General features: G+C 35.3%; 1 protein-coding gene across 1 annotated transcript; it reads left to right on the forward strand.

Annotated features, from left to right (window-relative positions):
- Positions 1–4,087: 4,087 nt before the first annotated feature.
- Positions 4,088–16,206, forward strand: LOC129899334 (F-box/LRR-repeat protein 4). Its single transcript, XM_055974269.1, has 8 exons — positions 4,088–4,527; positions 8,102–8,347; positions 8,486–8,892; positions 9,702–9,887; positions 11,266–11,458; positions 14,454–14,530; positions 15,066–15,216; positions 15,573–16,206. Exons 1-8 carry the CDS (start codon positions 4,261–4,263, stop codon positions 15,867–15,869), a joined length of 1,824 nt encoding a protein of 607 aa, XP_055830244.1. The 5' UTR covers positions 4,088–4,260; the 3' UTR covers positions 15,870–16,206.
- The last annotated feature ends 665 nt before the right edge of the window (positions 16,207–16,871 follow it).

Raw genomic sequence — 16,871 nt, forward strand, 5'->3', positions numbered from 1 at the left:
TACTAACCTTCGATCGTATTTCTTGATCTCCACTGCTCCACACCCTTCTATCAAGGATTATATCCTCAGTGAGTTGAAGTATGACATGTCGTGCCTATTTACCTCATCCCAATGCTTCTTCGACCTATGTCTACCTTCCTCAAATTCAACCTTTCACATTTCTTTATTGGAGCATTGCACATCTCGTCTTCACACTTCTTGTCCACAGGGGCCACTCTCACCTTGTCATAAATATCTTCATTCCTAATCTTATTTCTCTTGGTATGTTTGCACATTCATCTCAACATTTTCATCTCTGCTACTTTCATCTTCTAGACATTGGAGTTCTTGATTGGCAATACTCCGCGGTAGATAACATATATAGTCAGTCTAACTACCACTTTGTAGAACTTAATTACTTTAAATTTTGAAAGTAAATTCTTATCACATAGAATACTGGATGTGACCCTCCATTTCATCCACTCCGCTTCAATACGTACGATATCCTCGTCAATTTCCCTATATACCTTGGATTACTAACTCTAGGTACTTGAAACTTTTTCTCATAGGGATGATCCGAGTGTCAAGCCTCACGACCACATTCGATTTATGAATCTCGTCATTGAACTTACATGCAAGTATTTCCCTTTATCCTGTACAACATAAAAACCTTAGGGGTCGTTTGGTTTGGATACAAATTATGTTGGGATAAGTTATAATGAGATTAGTTATGCCGATAGTAGTTTTATTGCTTGTTTGGTTAGTCATATTCAAAGTTATATTCATTGCATAATTTCTAAGAATAAGTTTTTGTTTACGAAAATACCTCCATCTTATTTAACTTTTTTATTTACGTTTTCTTTGCAAGCTTTAGTTATTCATAGGGGTGTTCATGGTTCGGTTTGGGTCGATTATTGATTAAAACCATAACCAAACCAATTTAATCGGTTATTAAATGTTTAAAACCATAACCAAATCAAGTAAAATAATAACCACGGGTTTGGTTATTGTCGGTTTGGTTCGGTTTGATTCGGTTATTTGGTTATTCGGTTTATGACTAGCCAAGATAATTCAAATATTCTCTCTCTACATTCTTCAAATTCTTATGAAGCTCTTTTTTCCTCACGACCCACAGAGGTTCAAAACAGAAAATGAAACAACTTAAACATTCGGAAAAAAAGAAAACAACTTAAAATCAATTTAAAATTTGAAAAACTCCTTACAAACCTTCTCAAAATTTGACAATCTTATACTTGGGGTTGAGGAGTTGAGGTTGCTCTTGAGCCTTCACTGTTAGTCTATGACTGTGAGTCTGTGACTTTGTGAGAAACCAACGTGAGAGAAACAAAAATGTAAAAGGAAAATAGATACTAGGGTTTTAAAGTTTTAACTTTTACTTTATGTTGCTGCCTGCTGCTCAAGTGCTTAGTGTTTATTAAAAATTTAGGATTTAGAATTTAGGATTTAGAATTGGGCTTGAGAGTTGGGCTAATGGGCTTGGATTGTTGGACTTGGACCGCTGTTTAGTGTTTATTAGAATTTATAATTGGGCTTGAGAGTTGAGTTTGGATTGTTGAGCCTTAAAAATAAGTATATTAATATTAAATTAATAATTAAAACGTATAAAATATCTTTAATTATTTATGAAAAACTAATATTATACATATAAATAATTATAAATTTTAAGTATATAATTATCGGTTTGGTTCGGTTATTTATTCGGTTATTTTTTTCTATAATCATAACCAAACCAAATATTATCGGTTATTCAAATTTAAAACCAAACCAAACCAAACCAAACTGAATGTCGGTTTTTTTATTCGGTTTGGTTAAATTTTCGGTTTGGTTTTGGTTTTAACCAAAACTGTGAACAGTCCTAGTTATTCATTCCTAAAAATAAAATTTTCATCTTATTTAACTTAAATATATTTATGCATTTTCATGATTGTGCCACGTGTTTTTAAAATCAAACTTTCATCTTATTTCATTTAAAAATAAAACATTAATCTTATCTAGCTTTAAATAAAATTTCCATCTTATTTAACTTAAATAGAAAACTTTCCTCTTATTTAGCTTAAAAATAAAACTCCCATCTTGTTTCGCTTAAAAATAAAACTTTCATTTTAAGTTTATTAAAGTAAAAGAAATTTTGTTATTAAAATTATCTACATTTTAAAGTTATCTATATTTTAATTGATATATAAAATATAATTTTTAAGTTAGTAATAAACTATTTAATTAAAAATAGGTAATTTAGTAGTGGAGTGAACATTTTAAGAGAAATCAAAATATAAATAAACATAAGAATTAGACAAATAAATTCAACTTATTATATATTCATAAACAAAAATTGTATTAATAAAATGTAATTTCTTAATAGAAAAATACATTATCATAAAAACAACAATTAATTAAAGCGATGAATGTTATTATAAATGTATTTAAAAATTATATAAATCTACATGAATGTAAATGTGGTGTATAAAAGAGAGTTTAAGGGGGTATTTTTGTTATTTTACATTTTTATCTTAGGATAAGTTATCCTGGGATTAGTATTCCACCTCAGGGAGGAATAACTTATCCCAGTACTAAGGGGTCGTTTGGTGTGAAGGATAGCACTATATAGTGATGGAATTAAATTATAGTGACACTTAATTTGTTGTTTGATTGACAAGTTTGGATAGCTTATTTCAGTATTAATAATTAGTGATGGATAAGTTATCCCCTGCTCTTGGGTGGTATACTAATCCCGAGATAACTTATTCTGGGATAAAATAGGTAAATGACAAAAATAACCCTTTAAATCCTTTTTATACCTCACTTTTCAAATTCATATATATTTACATTTTTAATACCATATATAACAATATTCACAACTTTCACTCTTTATTTTTATGATAATTCTTCATATTTTTTCTATTAAAAAATTACACAATATAATATAATTTTTAATTATAAAATTATTTGACTAATTCTTATCTTTATTTATATTTTGATCTCTCATAAATCCTTTTTTTACTTTACCAAACTTAAAATGGAAATTCTATTTTTAAATTAAATAAGATTTATTTTTATTTTTAAATACATACAGACATCATGAAAATGCACACATAAATATATTTAAACTAAAAAAGATGAAAGTTTTATTTTAAGAATGGATATTGAATAACTAAAGCTTATTAATGGATATTGAATAACTAAAGCTTGCAAATAAAATATAAAAAACTAAATAAAGTGAAGGGTATTTTTGTAAACAAACAACTTATTCTTAAATTTTATGCCATGCAAATTATTTTGAATACAACAAACCAAACACTCAATAAGAAATAATCTCAGCATAACTTATCCATCATAACCAATCCGACATAACTTATCCCATTACAACTTGTATTCAAACCAAACGACCCCTAATTGTTAATTTTGGGATAAGTTATACCAGCCTTTGCAATCAAACAGAAAATTAAAGGCCACTTAAAAATTATCTGAGGATTAATTTCTCTTATCCATCACACCAAACGACCTCTTAGACTTTAAGGTTTGTCTCTAAACTTCTACTGTCATGTTCATCTCCGCCTCATCTAATCAATCAGTGTTATGTCATCTATAAATACTATGCACCATGATATCTCTTCTGGAATGTGTCGTGTCATTTCATTGGCACAATTTGATATTGTTATTTTTGGGGTTAATTTTGTAAATCAAATACGTAGTATTTCCTTCGTTTCATTTCACGTGACACTTTTTTTGTTTTAGTCTGTCCCAAAAAGAATGCTACTTTATTATAATTAATTTAACTTAAAATTATCTTTTCTACTTTTAATGAAATAATTTATAATTTCAAAACTCTTCTTTTTTTCTTTAAATACTATTATCAAGTCAAAAAATATCAGAGGGAGTGTTAAGAAGTACTTTAACATGCACAATTCGGTACTGTTTTTTACGGTTGATCTGAGATCGCATCTTATAGTAATCCCCATATCTTAAATTACAAAGATACCCGTATGTATTGCAATAGTTATCTGAGAAAAGTATAAATTTTCCAAGGCTAAAATGGGAAATGTCTCTTCGCCAAATTCTATTTGTTGGAGGTGACAAAACTTGTAGGGAATAAAATGGGGAACTGACGGGCAAATTCTACCGACCCGACTCACCTGACACCACGTCCATATCCTCACTCATCAATCTTTCATTGCCTCTCTTTTACGTATCTGAAATCGAGATTCAGCTTGCGAATTGTGTATTTATAAGGTCATATAGATCCAGAAGAAGTAGAAAAATTCAATGAGAGGGCGTGATTGGATCAATCAAATCTTGCCGGAAGAGTTGATTCTCGATATTTTTCGGCATCTGGAATCAAAATCGAGCCGCGACGCTTGTGCACTCGTTTGCAAGCGTTGGCTACGTCTCGAGCGCCTCAGTCGTCTCACTTTACGAATTGGTGCCTCCGGCTGCCCCGACGTCTTTATCAAACTGCTCGCTCGCCGTTTCGTCAATGTCCGGAATGTGTTTGTCAACGAGAGACTGTCCATTTCTCTCCCGGTTCCGCTTGTAAGCCTTTTGAATCCACTATGCGAATGAAATATATTTATTGATTAGCTTGTAATGCGACATCTAGAATTGATATTTCGAGTGTCTAGCTCTTAAATTTAAGATTGGGATGTATATTGCATTCCGAATTGGGAATATTTAGCTCAGAATTCTAATTTTGCTCTTAATGATTTGGAATGATTGCGTTCTTCTTCTGTTTTTGCCTAGCGGCTTTATTCGTTTTAGTTGCTATTGTGTATATCTTTTGAGATATGACTGGTGAAAGAGTATGTATTTGACAATTGAGGATAGAAACTCTAAAATCTAGATGGGGACTTCAAATTTTATCATCAAGTTAGGAATTGGTGATCCTGATGTCTCATGTTAACCCTCATTTTTTCACCTGAAATAAATCAGTTTGACATTTATTTTAGTTAAAGTACTACAAAAGTTATCCATCTCGAGAAGATTAGTGGAGCATTATAAGGAAGATGGACTTATATATGGTGTTCATTGACCTAAAAAGGATATGACAAAGTCTCAATGGAGGTTTTATGGAGATGCTTGGAGGCTAGAGGCATACTGATGGCATACATTATGGAGATTATGGATATGTGTGATGGAGCCAAGTCCCAACTGAGGACCCAGAGCACTTTCCAGTTGTGTTGAGATTGCACAAGGGGTCAACTTTTTAGTCCGTTTCTATTTGCCTTGTTGATGGATGAATTGATGTGTCATATCTAAGGTGAGGTGCCATGATCTATGTTATTTGTAGATGACATAGTATTGATTGACGAGATTCACAGTGGAGTTAATGCTAGGCTAGAGGTTTGGAGACAAACTCCAAAGTCTAAAGGGTTCAAGTTGCGCAGGACCAATACTGAATACTTGGAGTACAAGTTTAGTGATGTAAAACAGTATGCTAGCATGGAAGTGAGGTGTGGTATACAAGTCATCCCGAAGAGAGATAGTTTCAAGTATCTTGATTTGTTTATCCATAGTAGTGGAGAAATCAATGATGATGTCACACATCATATAGGTGCAGAATGGAAAAAATAGAGCTTGCCTCCGGAGTCGTGTGTGATAAGAAGGTACTACTTAAACTTAAGGTAAGTTCTATAGAGTGGTGGTTAGACCGACTATGTTGTACGGGGCAGAGTATTAATCAGTTAAAAGCTCTCATGTTCAGAAGATGAGGGTTGCGGAAATGAGGATGTTGAGGTAGAGATGTGGATATGCTAGGAGTGATAAAATTATGAATGAAGATATTCAGGACAAGATATGAGTGACTTTCGTGAGGGAAGCGAGGTTGAGATGATTTGGACATGTGAAGAGGAGATGCGCAGAAGCTCCAATAAAGAGGTGTGAGAGGTTGCACGGGTGGGCGTAAGTAGAGGTAGAGGTAGTCCGAAGAAGTATTGAGAGAGGTCATTTGATAGGATATTGCGCGGAAATGACCTTGGATGGGACGATATGGAAGTCATGAATTAGAGGCTTGATGGTTGTTTGTTGACCCATACTTGTTCCTCCTTTAGCAGTACTCGAACAATTTCTTGTCTTGCGATTTCAGTAATAATTATTGCTGATTGTTTCTTGTGCTTTGGTTATCACATTATTTCGTTGTTGTTACTGTTCATTTTTCCTGAAGGCTATGTAATGCTTCCTCTAATATTTGTTATGTTTTGTTTTCTTCGGTATGTTCTTTGATATGCATTATCTTAGTCAGTGAACTTTCAGAAACAACCTCTCTACCTTTGTGAAGTAGGATAAGATGGGCTGTGTATACCCTACCTGTGGGATTACGCTGAGTATGCTGTTGTTTTATTTATCTTAGTTAAATTATGGTGCTCAATATGTGAATTTCGATGCTTGATTCTAAATTGTCACGAATTTTGTGTTAAAAACAACAGTCAAAACAATAGGCAAAACTATGAGAAAGGAAAACTTCTTACTGCCTAATTCAAATTGCTGGAAACAAGAAAACCTAATACTGTTTTATAGGCTTACAACTGAATTGCTAAGGCTAAAAGATAGCAACAAACACGTAGTGGAGAAACAAGGGATAAACAATGGGAAATGTGGCCCACTAGTAAAATAAAGAAATTGACCAAGTAAAACCGAAGTCCACTAATACTAAAAAACAGAACCATGATATGATTCTGTGCACGTGGTTGATTTTTTGAAGAATTAAACACTCTGTTCTTCAAAATCACATACACCCATTTGTAGCCTGAATAAGTCATACTTGTTGCGAGGAAGCAACATCGTATGAACATCAGCAATCTGGTCATCTTCTTCTCACATCTTTCTAGTACACCATTCCAGATATTTATGGATTTGCTTTTGGCTCCCAATGGCATAAGCAAGTAACTGTTAGGGAGGTTACCAATAGCACCTTCCAATATGTCTATCAAAATTTGAATGTTTGGAACCTCATTGACTGGAAAAATATGGCTTTTCCTCCTGTTGATGTGGAGCCCAGAGATGGCTTCAAAAAGTATAAGGATGGCTCTCAAGTATTTAACTTGACTCTCCTCCACATCTCAAACAATTAGAGTGTCATCTGCATATTGAATGTTGTTATGCGACTTCATTCTTTCATACAGATTTCCAGTAGGATGAGGGTTTTATCATCTTTATTAAAAATAGTTATAGAAGAACCCAACAGAAAAGATACATTAACTAGACCCTTTCTGCACTGCTAAATCACTATGAGAAGCTTTAGAATTAAAATTGTGAAGGGATAACTCCTGATTTAGGAAGTGTACAAGCTTCCAATCTTTGGATGGTCTTCTAAGTATGGTAGCCCAATAACTGTAAAGTCCCGGAGAGTCAAGTAATCAGCCATATGCCTCTTTATTCACTTCAAAGGGTATAACTCAGTGAATAAAGCTTTCAACGAAGTCCTCCATCCAAACATCTCCCCGAAATTAATTTAATTCCCTATGCCAGCTTGTATGAGCGTGTTTTAAAGATTCAGGTAAATCAAGATTGATGCACCTTCTTAACCTTCTTCCCTAAACAAAAAAAAGGATTGATGCACCTTCTTTAAGGATATCATCTTGTGGATCTGATTTCAATGGAAAACAATCACATCTAGCCATCTATCTTCAGATATAGAGGGCTTATGACTAACATAATTTGCCCCCCAAAACAAGGTAAGCATTCCTTAATTATTGGTGATAAGCTGCCTCTACTAATTGTTGTGTCACCTTGCAATGATTGTGTTTAATTCGAGTTTGACGCATTTACTGAGATTAATTCTGCAGGGAGATCTGACTTCACTGGGCGAAACAATCATGATATTAAATTCACATCTAGTGGTAATACCTATCAAAAACAAAGTTTTTCACATTTAGTGGAAATATAAGTAACTCCAGTATTTGTTAGGTTCACAAGCGAATTTCCTCTGCCTTGTGTTTGTCAGACTTGGATTTTGCTTTTTTCAAGTTTCTGGTGCCAAAACAGTATTTTCTGAAGGTTTGTGTGCTACATTATTTGTTAGGCTCACAAATGAATTTCTGAGCTTGTACCTGGAAGCTACATTCATCTTGAAAGTCTAAAACTTATTATTTCTTTTGTATACCCGTTGCAGGGAAGAAGGCGTGGCACTGATCACTCCGTGATTTCATCTCTCAAGATCCATTCCCTGGCTGAAACAAATGGCTCGGAAGACAATGAAACAGAATTTTACAGTTTGTCAGATGCTGGGTTGACTGCTGTTGCTGCTGGTTTCACTAAGCTTGAAAAGCTGAGCTTAATATGTTGCTCCAATGTGACACATGTGGGGCTGAGGTCTATAGCTGAAAAGTGTATATTTTTGAAGTCTTTGGATTTACAGGTAGATATCTGGTCATTTAGAACTTTGGTTTGCTCATGGTTATTCTATTGATCTGTTTCAAGCTGTTTTGGAATTGAATTAGATGATTTACATGTTATCAAAAGTCTTAGAAGCTTTAGTTTCCTGTTCCTCTTAAAGGGCTGTTATGTTGGAGATCAAGGTCTAGCAGCTGTTGGGGAGTTCTCTAAGCAACTTGAAGATTTGAATTTACGGTTCTGTGAAGGCCTAACTGACGCAGGCTTGATTAAATTGGTAGATGGTTCCGGGAAGACGTTGAAATCGATTAGTTTGGCTGTCTGTGCAAATTTAACTGACACCTCCTTGGAAGCTGTGGGATCTCGTTGTAGATCTTTGGAGTCCTTGTCACTAGACTCAGAGTTTATCCATGATAAAGGTGTACTTGCTGTTGCCCAAGGATGCCCTCAGTTGAAGGTTCTGAAGCTACAATGTGTCAATGTTACAGATAATGCTCTCCAAGGCATTGGCACTTGCTGTTTGTTGCTGGAGTTGTTGGCTCTGTACAGTTTCCAAATATTTACGGACAAGTTAGTTGTTTACTCTATTTTATTTGTGTCGCTTTCGTTATTTGATTTCCCATATCGCTTTGAACTTCTTAGCCTTATCTGACCCTTTTTTATGCTTTTATTGAGTCGAGGGTCTCTTGGAAACAGTCGTCCTACCTTGGTAGGAGTAAGGTCTGCGTACACTTTACCCTCCCCAGACCCCACGTTGTGGGATTTCACTGGGTTGTTGTTGTTGTTAGTTGTTTATTCTGCTTGTCTTCCCTATTTGGATTAATTTGTTTTTACTTACCAGCAGCATGATCGTAATTTCTATATTCATGTAAGCTTTTATAGCTTTGTCAGTGTTTAGATTTTGCAATCTAAATACCTAGAGGCCTTTTGGATTGGCTTATAAGCTGCTTTCAACTTTTTTTGAGTGTTTGACTGACCAACTTAAAGTCATTTTGTGCTTAATATAAGCCCCAATAAATAGTTGGGTTTATTTGGATGAACTTATTTTAAGCAGTTTATAAGTTGAAAACAGCTTATAATTAAAAAAAAAGTTGGCCTGTACCTACTTTTTTTTTTTTTTTTTACTTATAAGCAGTTTTCAACTTATAAGCTGCTTAAAAATAAGTCAACCCAAACAGGCTACTAATCTTCAAATTTTCAACTCCATCTTTGCTAAAAAAAGGAATTCCTGAATATTGAGAACAGATAGTAACTTGATTCAAACTGTGTGTTGCTGTCTGCCTTTTTATGGCAATAGTTGCAAGCAAAAATTTAACAAAGCATGTGCTGGGATGATTGGTTTTCCAATCTGACCTATATCTTTATGCATATTTCTTCAGGAGTCTGTGTGCTATTGGTAAAGGGTGCAAACGGTTGAAGTCTCTTACCTTGAATGATTGTACTTTCTTAAGCGACAAAGGCTTGGAAGCAGTTGCAGTTGGTTGCGCTGGGCTCACACATCTTGAGGTTAATGGCTGCCACAATATAGGGACATATGGACTGGAGTCTATTGCAAGATCTTGCACGTACACTTTTTTGCCTTGTGCTTTATTTTGAATTTCTTTTTAACCTTAGTGTTGAATTTTAGTTATTGACGACAAAAAGACCTAGTGTTTACTTTTCCCCCCTTCTCCTTCTTCCCTGAAATAAAGATAGATTCTTGTAAACTGCTTATATTTCTAAAGTCGTATGCATGCGTGTAGTGCATTTGAGGAGTGTGTTTAGCATGAGAAACACCTCTGTGAGTATTTAGTAAATGTTTAGAATTAGATTTTAGAGGTTTCAGAAAAATAAGCATTACAAGAAGCAGCTCAAAATTGGTGCTTATGGAACTACTTTTGCACTTAAGATTTCAGGCGCTATGTTAAAGGAAAATTTGCTATTCTATCAAATAGAAATGCAGTGCTCCTGCTTGATTTTAATTTTTATAAATTGAACAGAAAAATTGCTTCATAAAACAATTATAGCAGATTATAGATGGAGTGCTTATATTAGATTTTTAATGTGAGCTTCTTTGAACATACTCTTTGGAAAAGTATTTTTTCCCTTTTATTTAAAAAAGAAGGTATTTCTACATAAGCTGTACTCCCAAGTTAGGCCAAATTGAGTTCTCTGTTATTCCAAAGCTCATGCGATAATCATGTTATGCTATTTCTGGCAGTATTACCTCATGAAATAAATGCTATACTTTTCCAAACTCCAGGGGATGGTTTCATCCATGTTTACAGCCAACTTTCTGAATCTATTGAGTTAGATAATTAATGAGGAATGCAGATAAGTTCCAACACTTTCAAAGAGGCTTACAGTAGGATGTAGGCTGATCTAGTATTGGAATTTGATTGAGAGAAGCATTGAACTACCTGTTAGTATAGGATAATATGCTGAATCAGAATGGTAATTGCAGTTATCCTATGTTTTATTTTGATTGCAGTTTTTGATTTGCCATATATACTTTGAATATGATGTTATTTCTTTCAAGAAAATGTGAGTTGAAGAGGATGGGAGCAGTAGTTATGTCGGCAGTAATACTTGTGTTTGTGTTCATAGACGATTTGGCAGTAATTTCACTGTCTTTAATGAAATCCTGTCTTTTTTCGTCGTATAGTGTCCTCCTATTTCTTTCATCTTTTCTTCTTTAAAAATGAAGACTAAAAACCTAATCTATTATGACTAGCAAGCTGTTGAATGATAGTTGATTGGTTCACTGATAGATTGATTACTGCTATTTATATAATGTTTGTCTCATCTTATTAATAATACTTATGAAATTCATGAATCTTATCCATTTCTTGATCTGATAGTTTGTACCCTCTAAAATTCTGTCCTGGTCCTATCTTGAGTTTTTTCCTTCCTTTTTTCAAGGAATCAAAAGGTCCTAATTTGAGTTTTGGCTTTACAATGTAGGCATCTGTCGGAGTTGGCCTTGCTGTATTGTCAAAGAATTGGTAATTTCGCATTGTCTGAGATTGGCAAAGGATGCAAGTTCTTGCAAGCTCTGCATTTGGTAGATTGTGCGAGTATTGGGGACGAAGCCATATGCTCTATAGCCAGAGGATGCTGCAACCTCAAAAGGCTACACATCCGTCGATGTTATGAGGTACTTAATAATCTCTCTCCCGCATTACTTCCTCTTACATAGGGATTTTCTCTCTTGTTCTCAAGTGATGTCAAAGTTACAAGATATCTTTACTTGTGGAGGTGTTGCATATTGCTGGAGATGTGCATTTTCTTGATCAGTAAAGATTCAAAGATGTTATTAATTACCAGCACCGAGATGGTGCTGCACTTGTACACTAGGGATCCGGAAACACCAGCAGAACTTTTCTAATACATCAGCTGACAAAAGCAAGAGCATCCTCCAGTTCTAGTGTTTTAGTATGTACACATCAAATACCCTCTATACCTGAAGGCACTGAATAAATCTAAGAGACTAACCTCATCCGATATGAATCATTCTCCAAAAAAAAAACCTCATCCGACATGAATTCAACTTTACAACAATAAGCGAGTAAAAGACAAGCAGTTGTATTTGATTTTGCTAACAGATTCTGCTCTATTCTTGAAGCACCTTAAGTTCCTTTCCTTCCATATTTTGTCTATCAATTGCACGCTGTTACTGTAGTTCGTACCCTTTTCTGTTTCTTATTAATGCCTCTTCCGTTCCTACTGAGTGGGAGCTCCCTGGTAGTTGTTGGCATTGTCCACATAAGCTTAAAGATGTGCAGGAACATTACCATAGTTGTGAGAGTAATATTCAATGTAGAAAAATGTGACAGTTGTCTTCCATCTCTTTCTCACAAAGGTAGCACCTGCTGCACAAGTTTATCTTCTTTTTTAACTAGCCTCATATGCTGCCATGCGAGTCAATCTACCTTCTGTAACAAGATTTAACAGAATTGCTATGGTGCCGAAAAGACTCTTATCTTTGTCTTCCTTCCCTTCCTTTGTATCCTTGTGTTAAAGAATGAAAAAAGTTCCATAGTGGTGGTTAATGAGATGAGTGGTCTCCTTATAAGGCTTGGGTAATCCTCCTCCCTTTGAGCTAGCTTATGGGGTGTGAGCTATGCCCAAGATTTAATTTTACATGGTATTAGAGCATGACCCATCTCACCCAATGTTGGGCCCCCAAATGAAAATTGCCCACACATTAGATGCCTAGCACTGGGTGTGAGGTGGGGTGTTAATGAATGAAAAAAGTCTCACATTGGTGGTTATTGAGATGGGTGGTCTCCTTATAAGGCTTGGGCAATCCTCTTCCCTTTGAGTTAGCTTTTGGGGTGTGAGTTAGGCCCAAGGCCTAATTTTACACCCTGCAATAACAAAAGAATTGTTCAACCTTGCAATTTCCTAATCATTTTGTTTTCTCCTCATACTTATTTGCCGTCTTGCTTCTGTTGAATGATGACGGTCTTGCTTCAGTGTCTTGGACTATCTGGAAGAAGTCAGGGAATCATCCCTTCAGTGGAGTATTGCCTATCCTTTTATTGTGCCAGAAGGAATTACTTATACCATACCTTAAGCTGATTCTTTGTGAGAACTCTTGCCATTGAGCTCTTGTGGGCTTCTATACAGAATATCCATAAAGACCAGTTTCATTGAGGTGCTGTATTTGTTTATCATTCCACGCTTCTCTTTATCCACTTCTCCACAATGCCTCTTCCTCTCCTAAATACCTCCACAATGTCTTGTCCTCTTCTGAATACCTCCACAACTATTTTATCAGTAAATTTCCATTTTACAGCCTCAGATTTTTTATGCCCAAATGACCCCCTTTTTGTCCTTGATTACATTGTCCGAGCTTATCAAAAGAATTGCCTTTGTTTCTTTGTTACCTTGCCATAGAAAGTCCCTTCTAATTTGTCAAACCTTTTTCCCTTCTTCATCCCAATTGGAAATGCATCTAATACACTGTTGATGAGCATCAGCCTTCCTCCCAAATACAAATTAAGGTGTTCATTATCAAACTCTTTTCGGGAGGCATAAAATTTATTAATAAAGCACCTAACAACAACAACAACAACAACCCAGTGTAATAAAGCACCTAAATTTATTTAAAAAGTTTTTGGTGTCCTCATACATTAAAAAAGGTGTTATGCGTGCTTACACGAAATCATGAAAGTTCTTTTTGTATTATAGTTACTTTGTTCTGTCTTTGGAACATATATTATATTTGGGGTAGAGGGAGGGTGGGGTGGGGTGTACCTTTTCTTTTGAAAGGAAAATAGGTTAATCAAAGAGCCATTTGGTAGCACATATTTTGTTCAGATTTAGTTACCCTATTCATTCACAAAACTGGTACTCCCTCCGTCCCATTTTATGTGGCACTGTTTGACTTGGCATGGTGTTTAAGAAAAAAAGAAGGCTTTGGAAACTTGTGGTCTAAAATAATCTTTAGATATTTGTGTGGATGTAAATCATTTCTCTAGGGTAAAAGAGGAATTTTAAAGTTAAATTATTTCTTATTATAGTAAGGTGACATTCTTTTTGGGACGGACTAAAAAGGAAAGGGTGCCACATAAAATGGGACGGAGGGAGTATAATTTACTGAGTAATGTTTTCATTTTTTGTGTGTGTTTGGGTGGATGGGGTTTATAATACATTAACAAAAATTTCTCTGGAAAAAGGAAAAAGTTGCCCGTGGAATAAATTTGAGGTTCAAATCCTATTGATAGTCGTATCAGCCAGAAAGCCCTAACACCTTTCTCCCATAAATTATAGATGTCATTCTCGTTTATCTGTGCGAGCTAAAGTTCTCAGGATCACTCTCTTTTATTTTATTCCCTCTAATATATTTCCAATGCCGTTCTCTTCATCTAGAATAACAGACCTGCAACAGCTCCATATTTACCTTATGACTGCTATGATCAACTGAACACATCACTGATATGTGCCTTCTCTTTAGACTACATTACCATAGCATTCAAGAGACTTGAGTTGTCCATGGGAGGCCTAACAGCACTCCTTCTTTCCCCTTTTTCATTCTTTCTAATCTATTGTTAGTGAAATCTGGTTTGTGCTGTATCCTTTGCACTTTATTCCCAAAACTCAATTGTTTTACTTGATAACGGTGCTCTTTTCATCTGATTTGATAGGTTGGAAATAAGGGAATTATAGCTGTTGGCGAGAACTGTAAATTTCTTACAGACCTTAGCCTTCGATTCTGCGATAGGTACGTGATTTTCTCTTTCTCAACTAATATTGCCTTCTATTATTTTGCTTCTCAATCATCAAGTCTCGGCTAATAAAATTGTCAGACAGCCTCTTCCTTGCTTGCATTACTTCCTCTATTGTCCTATAAATTTATACTTGAATGCTCTTTGAGATGAACATTTATCTTTGCATCTCTTTTCTCTGATTTCTTTTTGGATATGGGAACTGTTGTGCTCCTTTTTGGCGCCTCTCGTGCTGCAAGAGGTCACTTGTCCATTTGAAGATGAAGATTCTCTAGGCACAATTTTTATCTACTTCTTTAAAGCTTCCTGTCCCCGAGTCCGATGGAAAATGTTACACACTGCGTGATTAAACAAAAATTTGTGTCTAGATGGTTCCTTGCTTTAGCAACTTCTCCTTTATGCATATTGTTGATTGCATATATTTTGCATATCATATACTTTGAACTGCTTCTTGATCAAAGCTTGCTATTTAACTACCGGTGTTACTGGTAATTTGTCTCTAATAAGTCTTATCCTTTATTTAACTACCAGAGTAGGGGATGAAGCACTTGTGGCTATTGGTGAAGGTTGCTCTCTGCATCATTTGAATGTCAGTGGCTGCCACCAAATTGGGGATGCTGGAATAATTGCCATAGCAAGAGGATGCCCTGAACTCAGTTACTTGGATGTGAGTGTACTCCAGGTATGTCCACTTATACTTGCTCTTTTTATAGTGGGAGAAACATTGCATGTGATGCAAAGACTATGAATATGCTCAACATACCAAGTTGATTGGATAATTACATAAGTTGATTTAAGGTGATTAGGTAACAACTTAAGTTGTATTAGAACTACTTAGTAGGTATAGCCTAAAATGGTTGCTTCCTCGTGAATGCCACTGGTTAATAAGTGCATTAGGAGTTCCTATTAATAAGTTCCATATGTAACACACACACACACACACACATATTGCTTCCATATACAAGATATTTGATAGAACAAAGAATTGTGTTTTAATCTCCATTCAGCACTGAATAGTAGCACATCAAATTTTGACAGGATTTGGGCGATATGGCCATGGTGGAGCTAGGTGAAGGATGTCCCTTGCTGAGGGATATTGTGTTGTCTCACTGTCGTCAAATAACAGATGTAGGTTTAAGTTATATTGCTAACAGGTGTACCTTGTTGGAAACTAGCCACATGGTCTATTGTCCTGGTATTACCGCTTCTGGAGTAGCCACAGTGATAACGAGCTGCACAAATATAAAGAAAGTTCTTGTAGAGAAGTGGAAAGTGAGTCCAAGAACCAAAAGGAGAGCTGGGTCCATCATCTCCTATCTCTGTGTTGATCTGTAGATCTCTGTGCAGATTAATGTAATATATTCCTTGCAGCTCCAATAGAAAGCTGCAAGGTTAAAACAGACTATCGTTGTGGATAGCCAGTTTAAGTTGCAAATTGCCCTGGCATAGAAAGGGGTGTCGTGAGAGCTTGTGTTGCACTTTTCTTTGATCTGTAATGTTCTTTCAGTTTTTTTTTTTTCAAATCTCACAGGAATGTACTAGTAGATTGACTTCATTTTAGAAGGTCACTTTCTTGTTCTTGTGTTTTATTACTATTGTACTCAAGTTGTGGACTGGTGTCTGTATCCCTTCCGATGTGTTATGTGCTAATATATCGACTTTATTGGGGAAAGATGGCAGCATTTCGGAATTAAGCACGTACATTTAGCTAGTCTTATTTTAAAAAAGAAGACGACCTTAAAGTCTCCTCTTTATTTCTTTTTTTATGCAAGCTCGTGTCAGGCATAGTTGGCAATGACTCGCCCTCTTTGAAATGCCCAAAAAAGTCATTAATTCTTGTCTAATTTAATACAAATCAAAGCTCTATATAATATAATGAAACACACTGGTACATTATTCAATTCCTCAATCAAACAATAAAATCAAATGTCGATGGACAAGAAGTTGTATATTGCTGCAAAAAAAGGTGACATGAAAGTTGTAGAAAGTTACAAACACCAATTCTCTACCCAATTAACTCCTTACAATAATACCGTCCTCCATGTTGCATCTCAGCACGATGGTTTCATTAATGAAAAAAATAACTCCATAAAATTTCTTGCTATGGTTGGTTCTGGTGCAAACTTATTTTTCAATTTGAACTCTTGACGGAGATACTTTTATTCATTTGGCTGCTAAGGAATGACAATCTCGAACTCCTCGAAGCCTTTATTAACTATACGAAAAATTATGGGTGCCACTCATGACGGATTAGGATCGTGATTTTGAAATACAACTCCACTTATTCACCATCTTACGCTGGTCCTTATGGCAACAACTGTGCTACATACCGTTGCA

The sequence above is a fragment of the Solanum dulcamara genome, chromosome 8 (genome assembly GCF_947179165.1).
Source record: "Solanum dulcamara chromosome 8, daSolDulc1.2, whole genome shotgun sequence".
NCBI lineage: Eukaryota > Viridiplantae > Streptophyta > Magnoliopsida > Solanales > Solanaceae > Solanum > Solanum dulcamara.

What these genes read in the sequence shown, in the direction of transcription:
- LOC129899334 (XM_055974269.1), top strand. Translation starts at nt 4,261, where the DNA reads ATGAGAGGGCGTGATTGGATCAATCAAATCTTGCCGGAAGAGTTGATT. An exon ending in TGAAGTCTTTGGATTTACAG is followed by an intron (nt 8,348 to 8,485) that starts GTAGATATCTGG and finishes TTCCTCTTAAAG; the next exon opens with GGCTGTTATGTTGGAGATCA. An exon ending in TTCCAAATATTTACGGACAA is followed by an intron (nt 8,893 to 9,701) that starts GTTAGTTGTTTA and finishes ATATTTCTTCAG; the next exon opens with GAGTCTGTGTGCTATTGGTA.